This window comes from Idiotropiscis lumnitzeri, chromosome 20 (assembly GCF_059441095.1).
Source record: "Idiotropiscis lumnitzeri isolate Australia: NSW breed Sydney's pygmy pipehorse chromosome 20, RoL_Ilum_1.0, whole genome shotgun sequence".
Taxonomy (NCBI): domain Eukaryota; kingdom Metazoa; phylum Chordata; class Actinopteri; order Syngnathiformes; family Syngnathidae; genus Idiotropiscis; species Idiotropiscis lumnitzeri.
In genome coordinates this window covers 7,109,749-7,131,259 of record NC_142410.1, presented here as the reverse complement: position 1 = coordinate 7,131,259, position 21,511 = coordinate 7,109,749, and the positions used below count along the sequence as shown (strand labels likewise).

General features: G+C 40.9%; 2 protein-coding genes across 8 annotated transcripts in view; one reads left to right on the top strand and one right to left on the bottom strand.

Moving 5' to 3' along the window:
- LOC148317365 (tripartite motif-containing protein 16-like protein) overlaps nt 1-21,511 on the bottom strand; it is a 52,551-nt gene that overhangs the window by 10,692 nt on the left and 20,348 nt on the right. The window contains exons 5-7 of the mRNA XM_088285173.1: nt 15,548-15,694; nt 12,006-12,077; nt 11,780-11,871 (exon numbers count right to left, since the gene is read on the bottom strand). The gene's annotated coding sequence lies outside the window, so the exon portion shown is untranslated. The remainder of the gene's footprint in view (nt 1-11,779; nt 11,872-12,005; nt 12,078-15,547; nt 15,695-21,511) is intronic.
- On the top strand, nt 830-20,859 carry mybpc2b (myosin binding protein Cb). 7 transcript variants are annotated; one of them, XM_088285165.1, is made up of 31 exons: nt 831-965; nt 6,195-6,212; nt 7,178-7,201; nt 7,319-7,339; nt 10,606-10,629; nt 11,802-11,864; nt 11,948-12,096; nt 12,203-12,320; nt 12,433-12,481; nt 12,844-12,903; nt 12,993-13,156; nt 13,288-13,420; nt 14,394-14,518; nt 14,641-14,746; nt 15,010-15,179; nt 15,328-15,493; nt 15,592-15,698; nt 15,790-15,819; nt 15,932-16,074; nt 16,789-16,948; nt 17,360-17,464; nt 17,533-17,721; nt 17,785-17,919; nt 18,055-18,222; nt 18,632-18,720; nt 18,788-18,983; nt 19,057-19,196; nt 19,272-19,431; nt 19,654-19,790; nt 19,984-20,170; nt 20,758-20,859. In XM_088285165.1, the coding sequence occupies exons 1-31, from the start codon at nt 944-946 to the stop codon at nt 20,781-20,783; spliced, it is 3,384 nt and encodes a 1,127-aa protein (XP_088141291.1). In that variant the 5' UTR covers nt 831-943; the 3' UTR covers nt 20,784-20,859. The 7 variants fall into 7 exon arrangements, with proteins under 7 accessions (XP_088141289.1, XP_088141290.1, XP_088141291.1 ...); XM_088285163.1 differs by lacking the exon at nt 20,758-20,859 and having other exon boundaries at nt 830-965; nt 19,984-20,236; XM_088285164.1 differs by lacking the exons at nt 10,606-10,629; nt 20,758-20,859 and adding an exon at nt 8,262-8,285 and having other exon boundaries at nt 830-965; nt 19,984-20,236.

The following is a 21,511-nucleotide window of genomic DNA, read 5'->3' as shown; positions in this document are numbered from 1 at the left end:
GAACACAAACATTCGGATGAATTTGACCTAAGTTGGTCCAAATGTTTTATTTTATTTATTTACCAAAATTGGGTTGTTTTTGACCCAGCAGTTTTTAGTATTGTACGCTATTTGGTAACACGGGATGCCCTTCTTGACACATTGACATTTTCTCTCAAAATTGCTGGGTCAAAAATATCCCAATATGGGTCAAAAAGGGGTCAACCTGCTATATTTAGGAATATTTGACACAACTGTCTGTGTTGTTCTGTTAAAAAAAAAAACAAAAAAACAATCTTTTCATTTTTATACAAATCAACCCCAAATGTTGGGTCAATTTAACCCAAGTAGAAGGTTAGTCCATTTTCTACCCAAATTGGGGTATTTTTGACGCAGTAGTTTTAATAGTGTAAGAACATTAAATTACTTCGACATCAGAACACAAAACTGTCTGTGAAAACATTCAGCTCTTCAAGTCCGCCCAAATTCAATTTTCAACCCAATCTGCTGGGTCAAACTAATGAATCCAAACTTTAACAACTCAACCTGCCCAAAATCCACAACTACCTCAATGCATGTCTTCGTTAAGCAATCCATTTTTTTTCTTGAGAATCAAAATCCAGAACCTTAGGTCTGAACCTCGAAACAGATTGAAGTACTTTGTTCGCAGCACCTCAGCCCCCCCAACAGCCAACCCTCAGCCCCCCCGCACCCCCCCCCCCTTCTTTTTAGCGCACCTTTCCTTGTGCTCTCAGTCAGAGTGCGTCTGTACTTGAAAGTGCTTTAGGGTGACGCCAGCCTCCTTGCTCCTCGCTTCTCACTTACAGCGTGGGGTGCGGGTGACTCGAGTGCCACGAGAGCTTTGAATAACATCGTGCGGGAGGGGGGGGGGCAAATAAAAAGGAATAAGCTACCCGCCCGCGACCAGTCTTCCGGCAGCAAAGAGAAGACACAGGAATAAACCATGCCAAAGCCGGTCCCTGCAGGTACGCCAATGTGCAAAATATTTCCTTACATTTTTGGGTGTCTGAGATGTTTTTTTTTTTTTTTTTTTTTTTTTGGGGGGGGGGGAGTTGCTAACTTCAAATATTGCAGGATATTGCTTTCAACTTTTTTCGGAAGTCAGCACAATCAGTACATTAACTTCTAAGAGTATATTTAAGTGGTTTGGAAGCAAAGATGTACTGCTGTCATAGAATGAATTTGAGTTTCCCAAACTTGGGCTTGGGGCCCAAAATGGGTCGATTTTTATTGCAGATTGTCAGAATGCATTTCTGGAAGGAATTTTATGAATTAGCGGAAAAAAAAAAAGGGACGAATGAATGATGCTTAGTTGCTGTGAAGTTATTTCTGTTGTGTTAGTTCATATTTATGTTCTGGGATGATGTATTTTGGTTGAGCTCGGTAGGAAGCATATTTTTAATTTGATGAAAACGTTTGTGACGCAGGTTGAATTGTAAAATAGCAGGAAGAGAAAATGCATGATATATTTGTTTATTAGAAGCATTAATTAACTTTAGAACCAGAAAATGACTGTAAATTTTTTTTTTTTTTTTGCTTTCATTTTATGGTTAACCTAATCATTTTAATTATGGTCTGCCTAATAACTTTAATTATGGTCCTAACAGCATCAAAAAGATTTTTGACATTTGTGTTAAAATGAAGATTTTACAGACAAATAACTGTAACCCTAATCATTATAAATTATCAAAATGTATTTATTTACTGCAATCAATTGAGGAAATAAAATTGAATAAATTCAACACCGTTTTTTTTTTTCAGCTATGGAGGCCATAAATAATCCCGTGACCCGTCTCTATGACGTCACGGGGGATCGGGGGGCGGGGGGGTGCAACTTCATTCCATCTCCTAAAGATGATGGAGAATAACAACTGGAAGTGAATGCAACTACAAATGTGTTGTTTTTCTAAACACTTTTAGAGTATCAAGTTTCCGATATTATATTTTAGTGTGTCAAGGACACATTCGCTAATGCAACAAGGCATCCTAAAACAAGTGTTACTTTCTCAAAGTGTCATCTGTTGTCCTTCGCCTTATAGTGGCGACCGGCACTTTGACCCAAAGAGGTTCTAAATCATCGGATATGAGAAATTGTCATGTGGGATGACTCCAGTTTTGCAGGCCAAGGTTGCGTTAATACTGTTGAGACCCCGCCCCCCTACCCCCCTGGCCATTCCACATCTAATCCTTCCACATCCTGCTTTGATTGGGAACATAATGGACTTTACACATTATTTCCCACTGGACTTTTCTGTAATCTCGATACATTTAGTTTTATAATTATCTCCGAAATATAACCACGTGTTTCCTAACCATACACAGCCAAGCGAATTTAGATGATTGGACATCCGCACCGCCCACCGCGCTGTCACTGAGACAAGTTCAACTGCCAAGCTCGCCGATGATCATCAGCCAATGTTTGATTCCCACGTGACACATTTGGATTTTTTAACACATGTGCTGAGTGTTATATTGAACCAAAAAATTAGTTTATTAGTACGAGAATAGTCTCATGTTTCATTTTTTTTTTTTTTTATAAATCATCCATCATGCTTCCTTCCTTTTGCAGCCAGCTCCAACCCTCAAGGCGCAGCCAAAAATAATCCCCAGTAACCCGTGACCTTTTCATCCAACCCCCCACCCCCGCCATCCTCTTAAGTTGATAGAGTTTCACGCACACCAGCGTATTAGCTACTGTAACACTTGCACACTCACGGCTGAGATAAATCAAGATGTAAAATATTCTCGGCTCGGAAGGTTCCCATCAAGCTCAACAGGCCTTGGATTCATCGCTCCTTAAATAATTAGTCCGCTTTCTGGTCATAAATACATAATTTGGAAATGCGCACTACATAAAAGCACAAAAAAAAAATGCTGTTATACTTAACCAAGTAGAACATATATGAGAATTGAAACACTATCCTGCTCGCTTCACTAAGCCCGGCGTTGGACGTAAATCTATATTTAGATGATTAAGAAGATCATTTTAAGTGAAATTCATTTTCTCACATTAAGCCCCACAATGTCAAATTGCATTAGCGCCTTCATTTGTTTAGTCCACAAAGCGTCGCCCGCAGCTGAGCCTTAAATTGGCCGTACTTCAAAATGAGGCATAAATAGAAAGGCAATTAACTCCTATTTAATAATTTCCGTCAACTATCAGCAGGTCCCACTGCACTCAACGCACTGTGATACGCTGCAAGTAAACTCAGTTCATCCAATGAACCCGAAAAGATTCAAATACACGTTTTACAGTATTTTTTATTTTTGATGATGCAATGTTTTTAAAAAGCAGAATTATGTATTTAAATTGTCAAGTTTTAACAAATGTATGGTGGAAATTATTATTATTAGTGTATACAAAGCTTTATACAACTTAGTCAAGACTTAAAAAAAAACAAACAAAAGAAAAACAGTGGTCCATTTTTGGTATTTTGAACATTTTCCATTATCTGTGAATAAATGATCTAAACAGTCAAGCAAAAATGAAATTCCAATTTCCAAAATGGCAGTGTATTAGCGGCAAAAAGCTCGTCAAGTGCCCAACATTGTCGCCGTGGCAACAACAGAGATGCAATGTGAGCCAGGTGACATACTTGTGTGCTTACATATTGCAGGGTCTAATGTTCATATGCGTCAAAAAAATTACCACAAATACCCCACTCCCCAAAAAATAAAAAATCCTAAACATATTCATGAACAGAAATAAAGCTAAAGCCTTTGTTTACAATGCACACTAAATAAAGACAAAACATCAAGCTGAGGTATGAGAAAGAGACCTTCAGGGCCCAAAATGACAAAAATTCAGCTTGGCTGTAACATTTGCATATCATTCAGAAAGGGCACATTAAAATAAGAGTTGGACTATGCATCATCGCAAGAGTGCGGTTTAATATCTATTGGAAGCATATTCACATCCTGACAGGCTAGCCAAATATTATATAGGATAATAATTGTTTGTGGGCAACTTTGTGGTGGCAGCGCTTTTATTAAGTGAGCTTCTCTTTAGAGAACATAAAGCAAGGCCACAATATACTGCACATAATATACAACCCCAAATGTTGTATTATAGCCACCGCCGCTGTTAATGCTGTTGAGTTCGCATAGGCATAAAACATGTGCAAAATAAATGTTGAAAAATATATTTTCATTGAATTGGTAGCTAGCGAATTTAAATGTAGCATATGATCCGATTTAGTTGAGTGGGATGGTGGCAGGGAATTTAACTCACTTCACAAAGAGGCAGGTGTTTGTCAGATAACAAACACTTTTTCACTGGAGGAGGCTTCGAGCTTAAATCTACTGTCATGCTTAGCGTAAGAGATAGCGAATTAGATATTTAAAACAACTACATAGTTAGCTTCAGCTAACAAGTCGTTTTCGCGTAATGCTAACACACACAAAAAAAAAAACAGTGGAGCAACACGTAGTCAGATAACACTACTCGCTGGCATACATTCTTTATCCTCTGCCAAGATTGAATAAATGGTACTGTGGTTTATTGAGGAGTGACCATCTCCATGCCAAGATGATGACGGACAATATTCGCGGATTTTTTCCAATTAATTATTTTTTTTAATACAATTATGTAATTACTGTAGTTTTTATCAAGGCGTGAATTTTATTTATTTATTTTTTTTTTTTCAACAAAATTTAAATTGTCAGCACTGATTAGTGGCATTTCCGTTCATTCCAATGGGGAGAGAGTATTTTTGATACGAGTGTGTACACAAAAGAGCATCTCAAGGCACCTATCTAATTATCGAAAAAAAAACTTTCCCGTCTCGCATTTGTCTAAAAAAAACAGCACATTTTTAAAAAATTTTAAAAAAAAAATTACAAAGACGTGTGGCCGTAGCAGACATTTAATTATTGTTGCTAATTCTTACTTTAAGGTCACAAAATCAGTTTGTATCCCGGAAGGAGAACATTCTTTACATTCACGTGACGAGCAGCTGCTTCATCTTAATCGGGATGCGTAGTTGGAATTGACTAATGTCCATTTGAAACCGCTTTAATTTACGCATGAGTGAGGTCAAATTTATGCGGCTATTTAAGGAAACGGTCCAAAAAATACGCGCGGCTTGTCTTTAGGGAAGTCATGAGACACCGTCGTTGGCCTTTACAAACTCGCGCACTGACCCCCTCAGAGGGCAGTTTGGTATTTAATATGTTTCCATTCCCAGCTTACTTAAGCCTCGACAGTCGCACTCACCGTGTCGAAATGGACGGTCGTGCTTTTTAATGCGTTAGATGAATAGCGTCCAAATCCTCAAGTCACGATGAGCTGTTGTATAGATTCGTGTCACAGGTTAAGACACTATAAATGGTGAGCATTTTATAGAATGTCCACTGGATTTACGAGCGTTTGCCAGCGTTCACTTGAGCATCACATGTTATCCAAGACAAGATACAAAACACGTGTCACCTTCTGAAACCGACGGATCCTATCTAGGATTGTATAAGTTCTCCTCGATACAGAGGAACAAAGTGTAATCAGATCTGTGTTAGCGTAACTCACGACAAGCCTGTTAGGTAATATTTGACATTTCAAAGAAGTGGTTGATTTGGATTTCGGTTCCATTCAGTTGTTTTGCTTTTCTATGTCGCTATGTGCTGAGATTTTTTTTTTTTTTTTTTTTTTTTACAGACCCACGCTGTACCCCCCCCCCCCCCTCCCGTTGCTTTGTACTTGTGATGTCTATCATGACAATAAATTCAATTCCATTCCAAATATTATCTATGATATTATTTAGCTTGTTAAGTTGCATAAAAAGGAGATAACGAACAGTAAAAGAACAGCAAATAACAAGAACGAGTTGTGGGTGGTCCATTTGCTCACCGCTTACATTTTTCTCAGGACAAAGCCATATCTAATCTAAAAATATTGCTTCTTCGAACCAAGAAAGTGAGGGGAGGAGCTTTATCAAGCCAGGCCATAGACTTATCAAATAGGGCAAAAAAAAAAAAATTCCCTCTTTTTCACCATCTTGTGGCATTTGTAAGCAATTACAAATCTTACAGACTTCCGAAATTTGCGACTGAGCTTGGTCCTTCTCCCAAACGGCATTGTCTCCTGATGTATGAAAGCTAATAAAAATGATTTGCAGAGCTGTCGTGTGGTAATTTTATAGTATTAGGAAGCATAAACACTGCATTCGAATCATGTGTCGCCTGTGTTTCTCCTCCCGCAGCGACAGCGGAGGTGCAGGGTAAGTCAGCTGCACGCCTCCATTGACCTTTTGACCTATTTGTGTGCCTTTCATTATCACATCGTCGCTCGATTATAGCTCGCACATTTTCACTTTTGCCGCTTTAGCCGTGTCGGGGAATGAGTCGCCTCTGACCGCATTAATTGACTGTCGCCAATGTTGTTTATTTGCCAGCTCGTCGTTTTATTTCTTCTATTCAGTGAATGTGTCAGACTTTAAATAATAAAGTGGTAGTGGCTCACGTAAGGCCCGGTGACATAAATGTTCGCTAAGCCTCGTGTGATACTTGGCGTGATGTAATATTTATTTTTGTGTTCCTCTTTGAACTCTATTTGTTCAGCTGTTGAAGCCGCTTTACTTGTGTTTTCCACATTCAACTAAAAAAAAAAAAAATCTGCTAATTTTAGCCGCAAAGCAACCAGCTGAAGATGGTGGCCTGTTTTTTTTTTTTTTTTCCCCTTCTTAACATCAGCGAGAGGTGTTCTTTTTGAGATGCATTGAGTGTTCCAAAAGCATTTGAACTAATCAGCCTCGGTAATTATTTGACATAATGCCGATGATATGTGGAGTAAATTACAGAGTGAAGAGGATAAGTCAAAGGTCTATCACTTCCTTTGCCAGTGAAGGGGGGATAATGCCGTGACATTGCCGCTTTGGTTGCGCATGTTTGCATTTCTTTGCACGATTTCAGCTACTATCCCATTGTGTTGTTTCATCTTCACTTTGCATCATTTACTCAAATTATTATTATTTTTTTCTTTTTATAGCATGTTTGCATTGCAGAGGAACGAAGCAGAGATGACTACGAAAATATTTGAGTGGTGTTTCCTTCTTATTCTCTCACTGCACTGTTTTCACTCATTTCAGGCATGCGGGGAATTCTTTGTTCATTAATAAACACGTTTTATTGTGGCGCAGGTCTCACCATATTGTCTTTAATTTAACCATGATCTTTCTTTACACAGCCGCCCCAGAGCAGGAAGCAGATGGTAGGCACTTTCCAGGAAAAATAATATTTACATACTTTCTTGCAGATTTCTTTTTGAAAATTCAGGCCACATACAATACACGATGACACTTGGCTAATTCTCGTTCGTTTTCTATAGACGGCCCCCCCGTAGATGGAGGTATGTAAAGTACATGACCATTGCGTATGCCCGACCAACATAATCCCGTCAATGTATTCACATCGATGTGCATACATGCGTCTCTCCGTGTGGAAATGACACGATTCTCTCAGCATGAAGTGTGTCCGTGATCCCTTGTTTGCAGGTGTGCCACTGATGATTCCCAAAAGGCCGTCAATGAATACGTCCCGTGGATAAATGGACTTGTTTTCCACTTGCGCTTTGATTTTACAGCGGACTCGACAGTACACATCATTACGTACCTTAGTTGAAATAGATTCAAAATCAGGAGTTGCTCACTTTTGGTCTGTCATGTTTGGATTTTAACAAGCAACCCCAAGTATAAACTTTGATATATTTCTAATTCTCATTGTTATGCAAAATTATGCACTACTGTCTCTCTGAAGCAGGGGTGGGCAAAGTTTTTGATTGGCGGGCCACAATGGGTTCTAAAATTTCAGTAGCAGATGGATGGAGTGTTTTGGTAACATTTAATTTTAAATGAAAGTGAACAAAAGCATTACAATAATTTATATGTCTTTGAAAAACCACAGTATTTAGAAAATATTAACAAGGTTTATTCATTTAATTTTTTTTCAAGGTCGGCGGGCCGGATTAAAACATTTAACGGGCCGAATGTGGCCCCCGTGCCGTAGTTTGCCCACGTCTGCTTTAAAGGGAGATTAAACAGTGCTTCAATTTGATTATAGTGTGCCGGTGTGCCTAATGAAGTGTCTGGTTGTCATCTGGTAATTTTTGCCGTAACCCATTCTTTTTAGATCATGAAAGCAAATTGTGTATTTCCATCCACAACTGTTTGCAAGTCGTGATAAAGCATGCAACGAGCAAGCGTGTGTGTCTCGTGCTTTTGCTTCCTTGTCGCTTTTGTTCGGTTCACTCCTGCTTCTCGCTTTGTCTGCAGCAGATTCTGACTCCAACCAGGATGGTAAGAACAAGAATGCGGTTCAATGATGCTACTGAGATGATTGTAATGTTACTTTTACTCCTTTGGTAGTCAGAGCCGGCCACACCTCCATGGGAGGCCCAAGCAAAATAATAAGGTCCTCTATTATATTTCAAGTAATGTAGTACTGAAGAATGAGATGCTGATTATCATATTGGCCTACTAAAAGTAACAAAAATAAGTGTACTATGTATGGATTTCCAATAAAAGTTTAACCTGCTTAAAAAAATATATGTAAAAACAGAGTACAGCAAAACAAGTCAGGAATACTAATATTTTTAGACAACTAATGCCGAGCTCAAAAGTGTGTCACGCGCCGATGAGCAGAATCCGGCAAAACTGTGAGAAAGGAGGCTGCGCCGCTGTGAGCGTGGTCACGGCCGACATCAATCATGGCAAATTAGAGTGGCTCCTTTCATTCCCCTTTTTATGCAACATGCATGTCGCCCATTAAAGTATTGAAATATGACTTTAAAAGATGACTTGTTTTGTTACTCTGTTGTAACTCAATACTCCAGAATCTAAGATATCAGAAACATTACATTTTTAACTGACTCTTGGAAGGACTTGTCGTGACTGCCCCATGCAGGTACTTAGTTCGCTTATGCTTTGGGCCGGCTCTGGTCTACAATTTAGATTTCAGACAATCTAACGTTTGGGTATTTTGAAATATCTTAATACTTATATAAGGACTTTGATTAAAGCAGCTGTGCTCTAACAAGCGCTTCAGCCAAACTATGTTGTGACGTCCACTACAACATGATATTTAGCAACGGCACAATTATTTGGGTTGGCAAGACTTTGTGTCTCTGTTGAAGAGTTTTGTGAGGAAAGTCTGCTGCTTCGGCAATAAACAATAAACTTCCAAATGCAGCCGTGATTCAGTTGTTGAACAATAACAGCTGCAGCCTGTTGGCCCGCCGTCATTTGATATCGCAACTTTGCCCTCAATTGAACATTATGGCCTATTAATAAACTCCTCAGGAAAATGAGTCCTCCTGAGAATCACTCCCAGGACGGGGATGTTCGGACGGGCTGTTTTTCATGAGCGTGTCTTTCTGTCTGAGGTCCAAAGGCCAAGAAGACGATACATAAAGTCGACTCGCTACTGTGAGTTGCAGGCAAGCTGCGAAAAGTCAGATATCTCAAACATGTCCAGTTCAGGTTTTACAAGCGAAACCCAAGAACTGGCATCCGTCGCTTAAAGCGGCCTTTGGTCGCTTGCTAATCTGGCGTAGCGATATCAGGAAATGCTTTAAGATTGTTTTTGTTATCCTGTTTAGTCATTTTTAAGCCCAGTTCAGTTTGGTGCCATGTTTAGATATCCACAGCAACGTTTGAAAAAGACTTTTAAGCCTAGTTCCTCCCCAGAATGCAAACTTGGGAATTTTTTTTTTTTGCTCAAATAATCCATCTAGAAATCGCTAAAATTACTATTATTTTTCTTTGCACGAATGAGAACAGGTGGAAAAAAATCATTTGAGCTTAGCCACCTAGTGGAGCCACCTGTCACTACACGTCACCAGCATAGCTAGATGAACAAATATGCATTGTTTGTAATAAATGAATAATACTTTTAAGTGGGTATAGAATATCAAATCACAGTTGAAAGTGGAGTACATGAATAACCGCAGCAATTGGAGTTCCCAAAACGGGTGACGAACCTTTTAGCGGTGCATCAAATAGATTTTTTTAAATGACGCTTGATGTCACGGAGATGTTCTTGCGTCACTCTTAACACTCCACGTAGGAGGACTTCCCCATCTTGCGCTGTGTTTGTTTGATCTTCACTGTAGTAATTGCACCAGCCGTTGGTGCGTCTGTCCCTTCGGGGTAGGCAGTTGGAAGTTCTGACATACCAAGGTTGTTTAAAGCCGTTCCCGCGGGGGCTAAAGTGTAAGTATGTGGGTTGAGGGGTTAGATTTTTAACCGCAATTTGGCTAATGAAGCAAGGACCAACTGCCAGCTTTTTTTAAGCTTGAATTCTAACATACAGAGTGATGTATAACGGATTTGCGATGCAAATGAACAACTGAGTGCTTGCTAGCAAAGCTACAGGAAGTATTCAAGGTCATTTCAAAAAACGTCTTTATCCCAAATGTGATGATCAGAAAGCGTAGCAACGGAACCTGCTTGATTCTTTTGTGCTCTGACTCCTAACAGCCATGATGACCGTCAAGAGCACATATTTTTTATTTGTATTTTGTTTTAGGATGGGGGCTGTCACCGTGTAGTGCATTCACTCATAAAATTTCACACTCGCTCTTAGCGCTTCTATAACTGCAAATTGTTTCTCTCCCAGCTAACGTGAAGGCTGTAGGGGAGGGTAAGCTTGGATTGTGTTGAATTGCATGCACTTTTTTTTTTTTTTTTTTGAAGCGTCTGCAACCAATGTTTTATGTTGCACAGGTGCCACCGACACGTGAATTGCATTATTTATTTATTTTTTAACATTCAGTTGGTGTTGTCGGGAAAATAAAGTCATCACGTGCACTTCTGAGATATGTAACAGTTGATTTTCTGCTACCGAACGTGATGTTCTCTTGCATCCATGTTGGAAGATGAGCACACGTATGTGCGCATTTTATCTTTTTGTTGGTCGTCACTAATCAAGTCTCAGGACCTTGTTACGGCAACACCATGTTTAATCGCAGTTGTTCTCTCACATTTTACGTCACGTACCACCTAAAAAAATATTTTTTTAAATACTCTTCCGTCATGATCAATATTACATACAGTTAACGTGGTAGGCCTAAGTGTTCATTAAAAACTAGACAAAGGTTTGACTCCCCAAACATGTTTAATATTGTTGTTAGCCATGGTAGCATTACGCACAATCTGAACAATTCAAAAAATTGTACCAAAAAATATTTGATTTAAATGAATGATTTGATTTAACTTACTGGCCATAAGTTAAATAAAAATTGTACCTGAATATACGTTATAGTACAAACAAACTTATAGATTAAATGTGAAGCAAATATATTGTACTAAAAAAGTTAAATACAACTGATCAGTATGTTAGTGGTGATTTAATTGCGTATTACTGGATTAAGTACCACTTGTCCCAAACTCTGTGAATTATGCAAGACTTTTCATCGTAACTGGTTAGTTAAACAGCGCAGCCCATAATTGATACTAATTTCAACTGTCTGACTTTATCATCAAATCTCTACAATTACACAGAACCATGTATTCATATAATTCGTGAAAATTACTGTAGATGAACCGATAGTGAAGAGGCAGAAGAACAACATTAAATTAAATGTCACGACAATATGATTTCCTGTCATTCATGTTAAGTTTTAATGTTGTAGTTATCCGTTTTTCTAATATTTCATTAAAAATTCACTTTGATGCACTTTGCATTTTTGCACACAGTGTGGTCATCGTCATTGTTAGTGTCGTTTTCTCACTGGTGATGTTTCCATAATCTACAGACCGCACATCGGTGATCATATGAAATGATCAAATACCTTTGGTTTTATTTGATTGCAGAGGCGACAGAGCTCACGGGGCTCTTCCTGGAGAAGCCGCCAGATCATGTGACCGCTGTCGCAGGTTAGACCTGCAAACAGATGGATAGAAACCACTGCAGTGCATGTTACACGTTGGCACGACTGACTGGTGTTTGTTGATGACAGGAACGGATTTGATCCTCATTGCAAAGGTTGACTCGAGCGCCCTTGTAAAGAAACCTACCATGAAATGGCTGAAGGGAAAGTGGCTGGACTTGAGCAGCAAGGCCGGGAAACACATGCAGTTCAAGGAAACCTACGACAGGAACACAAAGGTGTGTTAGAGATCCGAACAAAAAAATAAATAAAAAATGGGAATCAGTTTTCTTGTGGCAATAAGGCCTTTCCATCGTCTATGATTCATATATTCACCCCTAAAAGATCTACACTTATGAGATGACGGTCAACAAAGTGGTCCCCGGAGACGCCGGTGGCTACAGGTGCGAGGTGACGTCCAAAGACAAATGTGACAGCTCCAGTTTTGAGATCTCCGTGGAGGGTGAGTGAAAGCCGAGCCGGGCTACTCTGAGGCTGCTGCGCATTCCATGTACACTGATGTTCTGGTTTGATCCGGCCCTAATGTGCCATCTGGGCAACTTCTCTCATTTCAGCCTCCCAGCATGACGAGCATGTGGACATTTTGTCTACCTTCAAGAGAGCGTAAGTGCATTTTATACGTGTTGGCTCGAAAAGAAGTCCCAAGTTAACTGTCCTCACAAGGCATGATTGTGACGGTATGACAACCATTAGCAAAAATATTGCATTTCACGTTTCAGCCCTAAAAGATTTTATTTTGAAAACTGATTGGCTACGTTGCTGCTCTGAAGTAACAGCAAAGCGGAACAGACTGTTAGCCATGCTAGTTAGCCAATGATCTGAGTTCACTAAATTCAGACAAAGACACAAACACTTATGGGGCTACATCCACAAAGTGGGCTCTCCTCATTACCAAGTTACAAAATTGGCGACTTAAGCCCAAGTCAAGTCATGTGACTTGAGTTGCCTGCTTTCCCTCCACACAGGGATGCCGGCGAGAATGAGGGTGACCTGGATTTCAGCGCTCTTCTCAAAGCTGCCAAGAAGTGAGAACATCTTTGCTTACACTAGCAAGCACATCACACTCTGTGTAATTGTTCCATTAAAATGTTTTTTTTCTTCCTTTAACCGACAGGAGGAAGCCTGAAAAGGTGGAGGAGGAGGTCGATGTATGGGAATTGCTGAAGAACGCCCACCCGAGCGAATATGAGAAAATCGCTTTCAAGTACGGCATTACCGACCTGAGGGGCATGCTGAAACGTCTGAAAAAGATGAAGGTGGAGCCCAAGCACAGCGAGGGTGAGTCAGGTGGAGGGTGAATAGGCATGACAAGAGCATCTGAAGTAGGCGCAATAAGGCGAAGGACGGCCAGAGGAGAAACAAGACAATTGAATTTCCATTTTTTTCCCGATTCTTCCTTACCTTTCCAGCTTTCCTGACAAAGCTGGAATCTTGCTACACGGTGGACAAAGGCAAGAGAATTGTTCTTAAGTGTGAGGTGATGGATCCCAACGCCCAGGTCAAATGGTTGAAGAATGGCCAAGAGATCAAACCCTCTGCCAAGTACATGCATAAAAGCGCTAACGCACTCAATCGTGTTGCATGCCTTTTTTTATTAGTACCATTTTATTTATTTTTTTGGACTGTGTGTGTTAAACTTGCAGCAAGATATATACTCAAAGAGACAGACTTCAAAATTAGGTTGTAAATTAGCCACTGAGCTCGGATGATGGGCAGTGTTTGAAAAATGCGTAGCTAAAATTATCGACTCCGCAAAGTCAAACTTTGGACCGTTGCTGCCATCCACACATTTTATTTTTAGGCTGTCGTAAGAAGCCTCCCAGAGGGCTCAGTAAGTCACACTGCCAAGACATTTATGCCTTATGTAGACTAATGCTGGTAAAATAAGACCTGTAATTCAACATTTAGCCTTGGACGCATGATGAAATGCACGCTGTAAGAAAGGTTCTCCTCAATATTGTTGAGGTTGGCAATACAATTCAACAGTTTCTTTTAGAGCCGGAAATTAAGGTCGCGTGACATCTGTTTAATGTTCAACACATTTTTAAAAATCCCGTCCAATAGTTAATTAATATTAATTCCGTTAGCGCCGATGCTTGTGCTGTAGCGCAAGACATGGTGTGCTCAGGTGTGTGCGTGTGTGTTTTTCCAGATGAGATGAATAATTTGTAGACCGCAGAAGTTTATGGCTTTCAAGATGGCACAAAACAACTTCATTCTTGGAGACATCAAACAATTCGCTAGTGTTATAACATATTTGTTATTACGCTACTATGACTCTTATGTGAAATACAGATTTGATTTGTGTTCTAATTAATAAATGCTTTGTTACAGCTCCAGCTGTTGAAAAATGCGCTATATAGCTAAAGTTGTATCGTATTGTTTTTGGATGTAGGGAGGAAACATATAAAGTGGTCAGAAAATTCAATATTTGAATCAAAAACAAAAAAAGTCAACTTATATAGTCCAAAACTATTTGGTACGTTGTGACTTCCTAGCATCGTATATTTTCAAGGTACGTGATGGAGACAAACGGGAACATCAGAACGCTCACCATCAACAAAACCACCCTGGCTGATGACGCGGCATACGAGTGTGTTGTCGGTGAAGATAAGTGTTTCACGGAGGTCTTCGTCAAAGGTACAGAAACTTCGCCTTATCGGTTATATGGCGATGATAAAAAAAAACGGCAATCCTTGTTGGGGTATGAAAAAATAATAGGATTCGAAAAGTTCTACTACAACTGTGTCATTTACACGCAGAACCCCCCGTGACCATCACGAAGCTGATGGATGATTACCACGTGGTGGTCGGGGAGCGAGTGGAGTTTGAGGTTGAGGTGTCGGAGGAGGGCGCTCACGTGATGTGGTCAGTATTACTCCAGTCTTGGTCAAGTTTGATACGAGTTGAAATGTGAATAACGTCGGTTTATTGGCGCCAACAGTTGAAATTTACATTTCAGGCAAATATTAATACACAATAATGATAATATTTGCCAACAAACCTAAGAATCTAAATAATACCATTACGGCTATTGATAATTAATTTTTTTAATCGCAAATTTTTAATTACAACCTTTATTTCGAAGGGTAAAATTTTTCTTCCTATATCTGCGTGTTATTTGCTTCCAGGTTCTATGAGGATCAAGAAATTCTAAAAGACAGCGCATCCTCAAAATATCGCTTCAAGAAAGACGGGAAGAAGCACACGCTCATTATCCAGGAAGCGACACTCGACGACATCGGAATGTACCATGCTTGGACAAATGGGGGCCATACCAAGGGAGAGCTTGAGGTGGAAGGTACTACCGGGGACATTTTTACTTGATTTCTTTTGAGTGCTTTCAAAAGGTACGATCTACTTTGTACAGAATGCCGTAGGAATAAATGAATGGACTGGACGCACATGCCGAGGATAAACTTTTTCCATGTGCTTTCCACTGCGTCCAGAAAAACAACTGCAGGTGTTGCAGGACATCGCTGATCTGACAGTGAAGGCAACCGAGCAGGCTTTGTTCAAGTGCGAGGTGTCTGATGAGAAGGTCACCGGCAAGTGGTACAAAGACGGAGTGGAAGTGCAGCCCAGCGAACGCATCAAAATGACGCACGTCGGAAGGTATGGAGGGGAGTAAAGATGTGAGGGGGAAAAAAAAAATGAAAAAAATCATACCTTAATTAATTGTCCTTCCATGGCCTCTCTCCGGCTTGTTTCAGGTTTCATCGTCTGATAATTAACGATGTGAAGCCAGGGGATGCCGGAGACTACACTTTCGTTCCTGATGGATACGCTCTGTCACTTTCGGCCAAACTCAACTTCCTGGGTGAGGGAAACAGAAACATTACTGAGGTGATGCGGGTACATTCATCATCAGCAAGCAGCATTAAACCTTCTCATTTTCTCTCATGATACAGAAATCAAGATCGACTATGTGCCCAGACAGGGTAAATAAACTTTAGTTACCTCACCCTCTAAGTCAGAGGAAATATTTTTATGACACTTATGCATAGATTTAAATTAAAAAAAAAAATGCTTTCTCCCATCAAATCCTTCAAGATCCTCCAAAGATCCACCTGGACACCACCGGAAACATGGTGTCCCAAAACACCATCATTTTGGTGGCTGGTAACAAGCTGAGGCTGGACGTGGAGATCACTGGAGAACCAGCACCCACAGTAGTCTGGTCCAAAGGAGACAAGGTAAGGACGTAACCTCTCGGTAACTGGTAAAAATTTTAGGTCCTCTAAAAAAAAATTGATGGGACAATCGGCCAAAAAATATTCAAAATAATTCAGCTGCAGCCCCAGTTTTTGCTGACTAAACATTTCAATGGGTTACAATCATAACAGCGCTCAGAGAGGAAACCCTGAAAGGCCTGCGACAAAGTTTTACATCCCTGCTCAGACACAACGCACATGTATCACATCGGCAAGCTTTGAAGTGGATTAACTGACTGTGACCAATATGAATATGATGCTATTATTTTCATACGCATACCGTAGCCCACCTTTACAATACGTACTCCAACGCTATAATCCATATGACTGATTCTCGCAATGCTTGACTGGTTCTGTAACTGAAGCTGCCAGTGGTCAGGCCAATGAATTCAGTTCTCATGAACATAAAGTTGATCTGCCCTCGAGCTTCTCTGGTTAGCTGCTCTGAAATAGCTTTAGGACAAACATGAGCCTCGCTTCTAACATTACAAATGGTATTTTCACTCTTCTCCCTCAGAGACTCGCAGCAGCTCAATAGTGATAATGTGTGCATGTACTGCATATAACGGATGCTGTTCTACCAACTGTCTGCGTGCTAGATTAATGTCCAAATACCACACTCGTATTGATGAAAATAAAGGGAACTCTTTCGAATACTTACAAGTGAATGAAAATGAGCAATTTCCCGTATGTTAGCCAATCACAGAGACTTCAGGCCGCGTGAGGGTGGAGAGCAGGAAGGACTTGAGTTGCTTCGTCATTGAGGGAGCAGAGCGGGAAGATGAAGGCAACTACACGATTGTTGTTACCAACCCCGCAGGACAAGACAAGGCTGTGCTCAATGTGAAGATCGTAGGTAAGTATACAGATTTACATCCTCTTTGGAACGAATCAAACAGTTGCAAAGACATGATATTCATGAGAAGATATTTTACCTTATTGAGCAATTTCGGATTCAGTTCATGTTGGGAACTATGTATACACAAATGTTCACAGTAAAATCCCCAAATTGAGATATTTCTTAAATTTCCCCGTACCTTCCAAATTTCGGATTCAGGATGTCTTGGGAACTATTAATGACCGTTCCCAAATTTCCACAATGTTGCAATAAAATTCCCAAAGTAAGTCATATTTTACAAATTTAACACACCCGTCCACATTCCTTGACCGTTTTGAACCATTCCCATTTCAAGTTCACATGCAATTTAAAAAAAAAATAAAAAATGCTGTTTTCTAGTAGTAAACCTTGTTGGTGTTTTAATTTCAGATGTGCCCGATGCTCCTGAGCACGTCAAGTGCACATCAGTGGGAGAAGATTGCGCCACCATCATTTGGGATCCACCCAAATTTGACGGCGGTGCACCAATCAAGGGTAAAGAATCACAACGGTAAAAACGCACCCATACTCCGTCTGGTCATTTAATGCTTTTATTCCACCAGGTTATCTGATGGAGAGAAAGAAGAAAGGTTCATCCAGATGGACAAAGCTCAACTTTGACGTGTACGAATCAACCACGTACGAGGCCAAGAGGATGATTGAAGGCGTCGTGTACGAGATGAGGGTGTTTGCCGTCAACAGCATCGGCCTGTCTCCGCCAAGTCTCACCTCCAAGCCCTTCATGCCTATCGGTAGGTGTCACGGCCAACCCCCACCTTTCCCGCTCACTGGCGCTTTCTTTCTGTGACCCTCAGCCCCGACGAGCGAGCCAACACGTCTGACGGTGAATGACGTGACGGACAGCACGTGCACCCTGAAGTGGCTGGCCCCGGAGAGGATAGGAGCCGGCGGCCTCGATGGCTACATTATTGAATACTGCAAAGAAGGAGGTGCTAGCTTACTCTCAAAAAGTTGGGGATAATGGGCTTTGGGGTGAAATCCAGGCTCTGGATCTCTAGTTACAACCAGCTGATGACACTATCATACCTTAAACTAAGGTCAAATTCTTGTTTCCATCCCAACAGATACTGAGTGGGTAACAGCCAACACAGACCTGTGTGAAAAGCAGAACTACGTGGTGCGTGGCCTACCTGTTGGGGAGAAGATCAACTTCAGGGTGGTGGCAGTGAACATCGCAGGGAACAGTCCTCCCGCCATCATGTCACAGCCCGTCACCATCCGTGAGATCACGGGTGAGTCATCATTTTGTCTCGGGATGCAGATTTGAGTTTTGAATTCAAGACATAACACTTGTTAATATATAGCAAAGGTTGAATGACGAAAGAATTTTTTTTGTAGACTCATCTAAGTCGATTAATCAAGGACATAATTGATATTTTTTCCAGCACAGTATATTAGTCGACTGAATTAAAACAAATGCAGAGTAGTAAAATCGACTTGTAGACTAGTCGATTAATCTGTTCATACCCATTTATTGGGGTCCCATTATAACGTTTTTTAAACAAAACACCCGGTTTCATCAGTCATTTTTATTTTAATACTTCTCTTGGATCTATGCAATTTTATTTGCATCTTGATGTTATGGTTGTTACTTAATCTGCGAATGGGTTTAACATTTTCAAGTGGCTTTACCCTCATTAGAGCATCCCAAGATCCGCCTTCCTCGACACCTGAGGACAAAGTACATCAGGAAAGTGGGAGAAAAGATCAACCTAACCATCCCTTTCCAGGTCTGGAAAAAAAAATCTGATTATAAGACTCAAGATCCCTCAATCATCATCATGGCCTGTCTTGCAGGGTAAACCACGTCCTGTGGCAAACTGGTTCAAGGACGGGCAACCCATTGACCCCAAAACGATCAATGTGCATACCTCGAACGTGGACAGCATCCTCTTCATCCGCTCAGCAGAACGTGAGCACTCTGGAACATACGAGCTGGTTCTAAAGATTGAGAACATGGAGGACAGGGCCAGTTTCCAACTCAGAGTTGTTGGTAAGTACCCTTGGTCGGTGTCCCTGGGTTGTATCAGTATTGATTGGATTACGTTGCCATGAAATCCAATCAGAAAAGCCGGGACCGCCTTTAAATGTGAGGGTGACCGATGTGTGGGGCTTCAACGCCGCACTGGAGTGGGACCCCCCCACCGATGACGGCAACTGTGAGGTCACCGGATACACCATCCAGAAGGCCGACATGAAGACGAAGGTGAGGCAAAGATGGAAGAGGAGGAGAGGTGACCACGGTGTACGATCATCAAATGGCAATATGATCTCTCTTTAGGAATGGTTCACCGTTTACGAGCACAACAGACGAACAAACTGCACGGCGACCGACCTCATCATGGGCAACGAGTACATGTTCCGCATCTACAGTGAGAACCTGTGCGGACTGAGTGAGGAACCTCGCCACAGCAAGAACACGGCAACCATCGGCAAAACAGGTGTGAAGTAAACAGATTACATTACTGTACTTTTTTAATCTTTATGAAAGTATTTATTTTCACATTCTTATCACAACGGGTAAACGGGAAAAAAAATCAATCAGCTCTATTTTAACCCTGGTCTATGCTCAAGTTCTGAGAGTGAAAACATTCGACACCTCAGCCGCCAAGTAAGAAGATACAATAATATTTGGATCCCATCTGATCCGCTTCCCCACATAGGTCTGCAGCTTAAAACAGCCCCCTACAAGGAGACGGACATGTCCTGCGTGCCCAAGTTCACTCAGCCCCTTGTGGACAGAACCGTGGTGGCCGGGTACAGCACTGCCATCAGCTGTGCTGTCAGAGGCTTCCCTAAGGTATATACGATCATGTTAAAGAAGATCTGTGGAGGCCAAGTTATATATCTGCGTCACCGCCATTTGTCACATGCAAACTGAAGTATCTGTCAGAAGACGTGGCGATGGCGAGCATGGTGACATTTCGTAGGAATGCGTAATGGCTCCTCCCAGTCTATCCGGAGACACTCCATTTAATTATTTTCCTCCTCAGCCGAAGATCGTGTGGATGAAGAACAAGATGATCATCGGCGAGGACCCCAAGTATTTGATGCAGAACAACCAAGGCGTGGTGACCCTCAACATTCGCAAGCCGAGTACCTTCGACGGAGGCAACTACACCTGCGTGGCCATCAACGAGCTGGGCAAAGACGAAGTGGTGTGCAAGCTGAACGTTCGAGGTTTGTCATTTTCTAGAGATCCACAAGAAATCACTTCAATGTAATTGCAGCATTGGTATTCACTCTTTGAATACCGAGTACGGACAACCTCAAGTACGGCCGTATCACCCCCGGTCCAAAATCCCGGTATTTCTAGTCCAAAGTATATGAGAACTCAAGCACATTATCCTCATTCTTGCAATTACAGGTGCAAACATAACAAAAGCAAACGCTGATCGCTAAACAAACATGCTTAACTGAAGACATACCCGTGAAGTCAGATCGAATCTGTTTACATGCCACCTGTAGTTACATCCCCGTAATGATTTCCGAGCGTGGTGGGGGAGCATATCAATAACAGCTCGCTTTATCTCGTTAGCTGCCAATGCTATCGCTAATGTCGTGAATACAGATATAGTGCATGAGAAATATATGCACAAAAGACCCATGAGTGTATAAAAAAAAACATACATAAGGAAAAGAAATTTTAAACTATTAAATAAGATAGTATGCTAAAAACTGTTCTGTGTAGTTGTTAATGATTACTTTATTAATTTACTGTACTTTATTTTGTACAAATGTCAATCAACTGTCTTGCTTTCCAACAGTTGCCGTGGATCCAAACAAGGATTAAGTAAAGGAAGAGTGACACCAACTCTGCATAGTGAATAGAGTTTGCCATGAAGAATCCAAATAAATAATTATTTGTGTCTGCCGGGTTGGGTTGTCCTTCATTTGCAAACATTTATTTATTTATTACATTAAAATATTTTGCAAGATTAATGGAAAGTTTTTTCCTCACTGACTTATTCTGCGCTACAACCGTTTCAAAATCCAAAATGCAATTGTTAAACAATGCAGTCCGTTAAACTGAATCAGGATGCTAAGCGAAATGCGAACATTAGCCAAAAATGTCCACTCGGTCTGCAAGCTCACATATTTTGCATGACAAATATTTATTTCTAACGGCATATCGTCAATCTAACAATAATTATATTCAATGCAAACTCTCAGATTTTTGCAGGTGAAATTGGCAAAGACACCTTCTGGCATTATTGACTATAATTTAGAGACAAAACTGGAATTTCATGAAGTACAAAATGTGTACTTGCAAATGGCAACAGCAACCAGCTCCTCTGTCTCCAACACTTAAGAACCCAACTAATGGTGATGACCAGTAGGTGTGCGCTGGAGACTCCACCCAAAACAGATCTGAAAACAATATGGATCGCAAGAAGAGCTGTGGTGACACCTGCGTATAAATCACGAAAAGGTCATCAATACTTTTCCAAAATAGGGTCAGATTTGAGCTGTCTTGTTTTGTGAGGCAGATGTGCTTACCAGTTGTCCACAGCGCCGCCT

Bases quoted from the DNA above. Each gene is read 5' to 3' on its own strand.
- mybpc2b (XM_088285163.1), top strand. From the start codon at position 944: ATGCCAAAGCCGGTCCCTGCAG. The intron at 12,904-12,992 runs GTGAGAACATCT...TTTAACCGACAG, and splicing joins CTTCTCAAAGCTGCCAAGAA to GAGGAAGCCTGAAAAGGTGG. The intron at 17,920-18,054 runs GTGCTAGCTTAC...CCATCCCAACAG, and splicing joins TGAATACTGCAAAGAAGGAG to ATACTGAGTGGGTAACAGCC.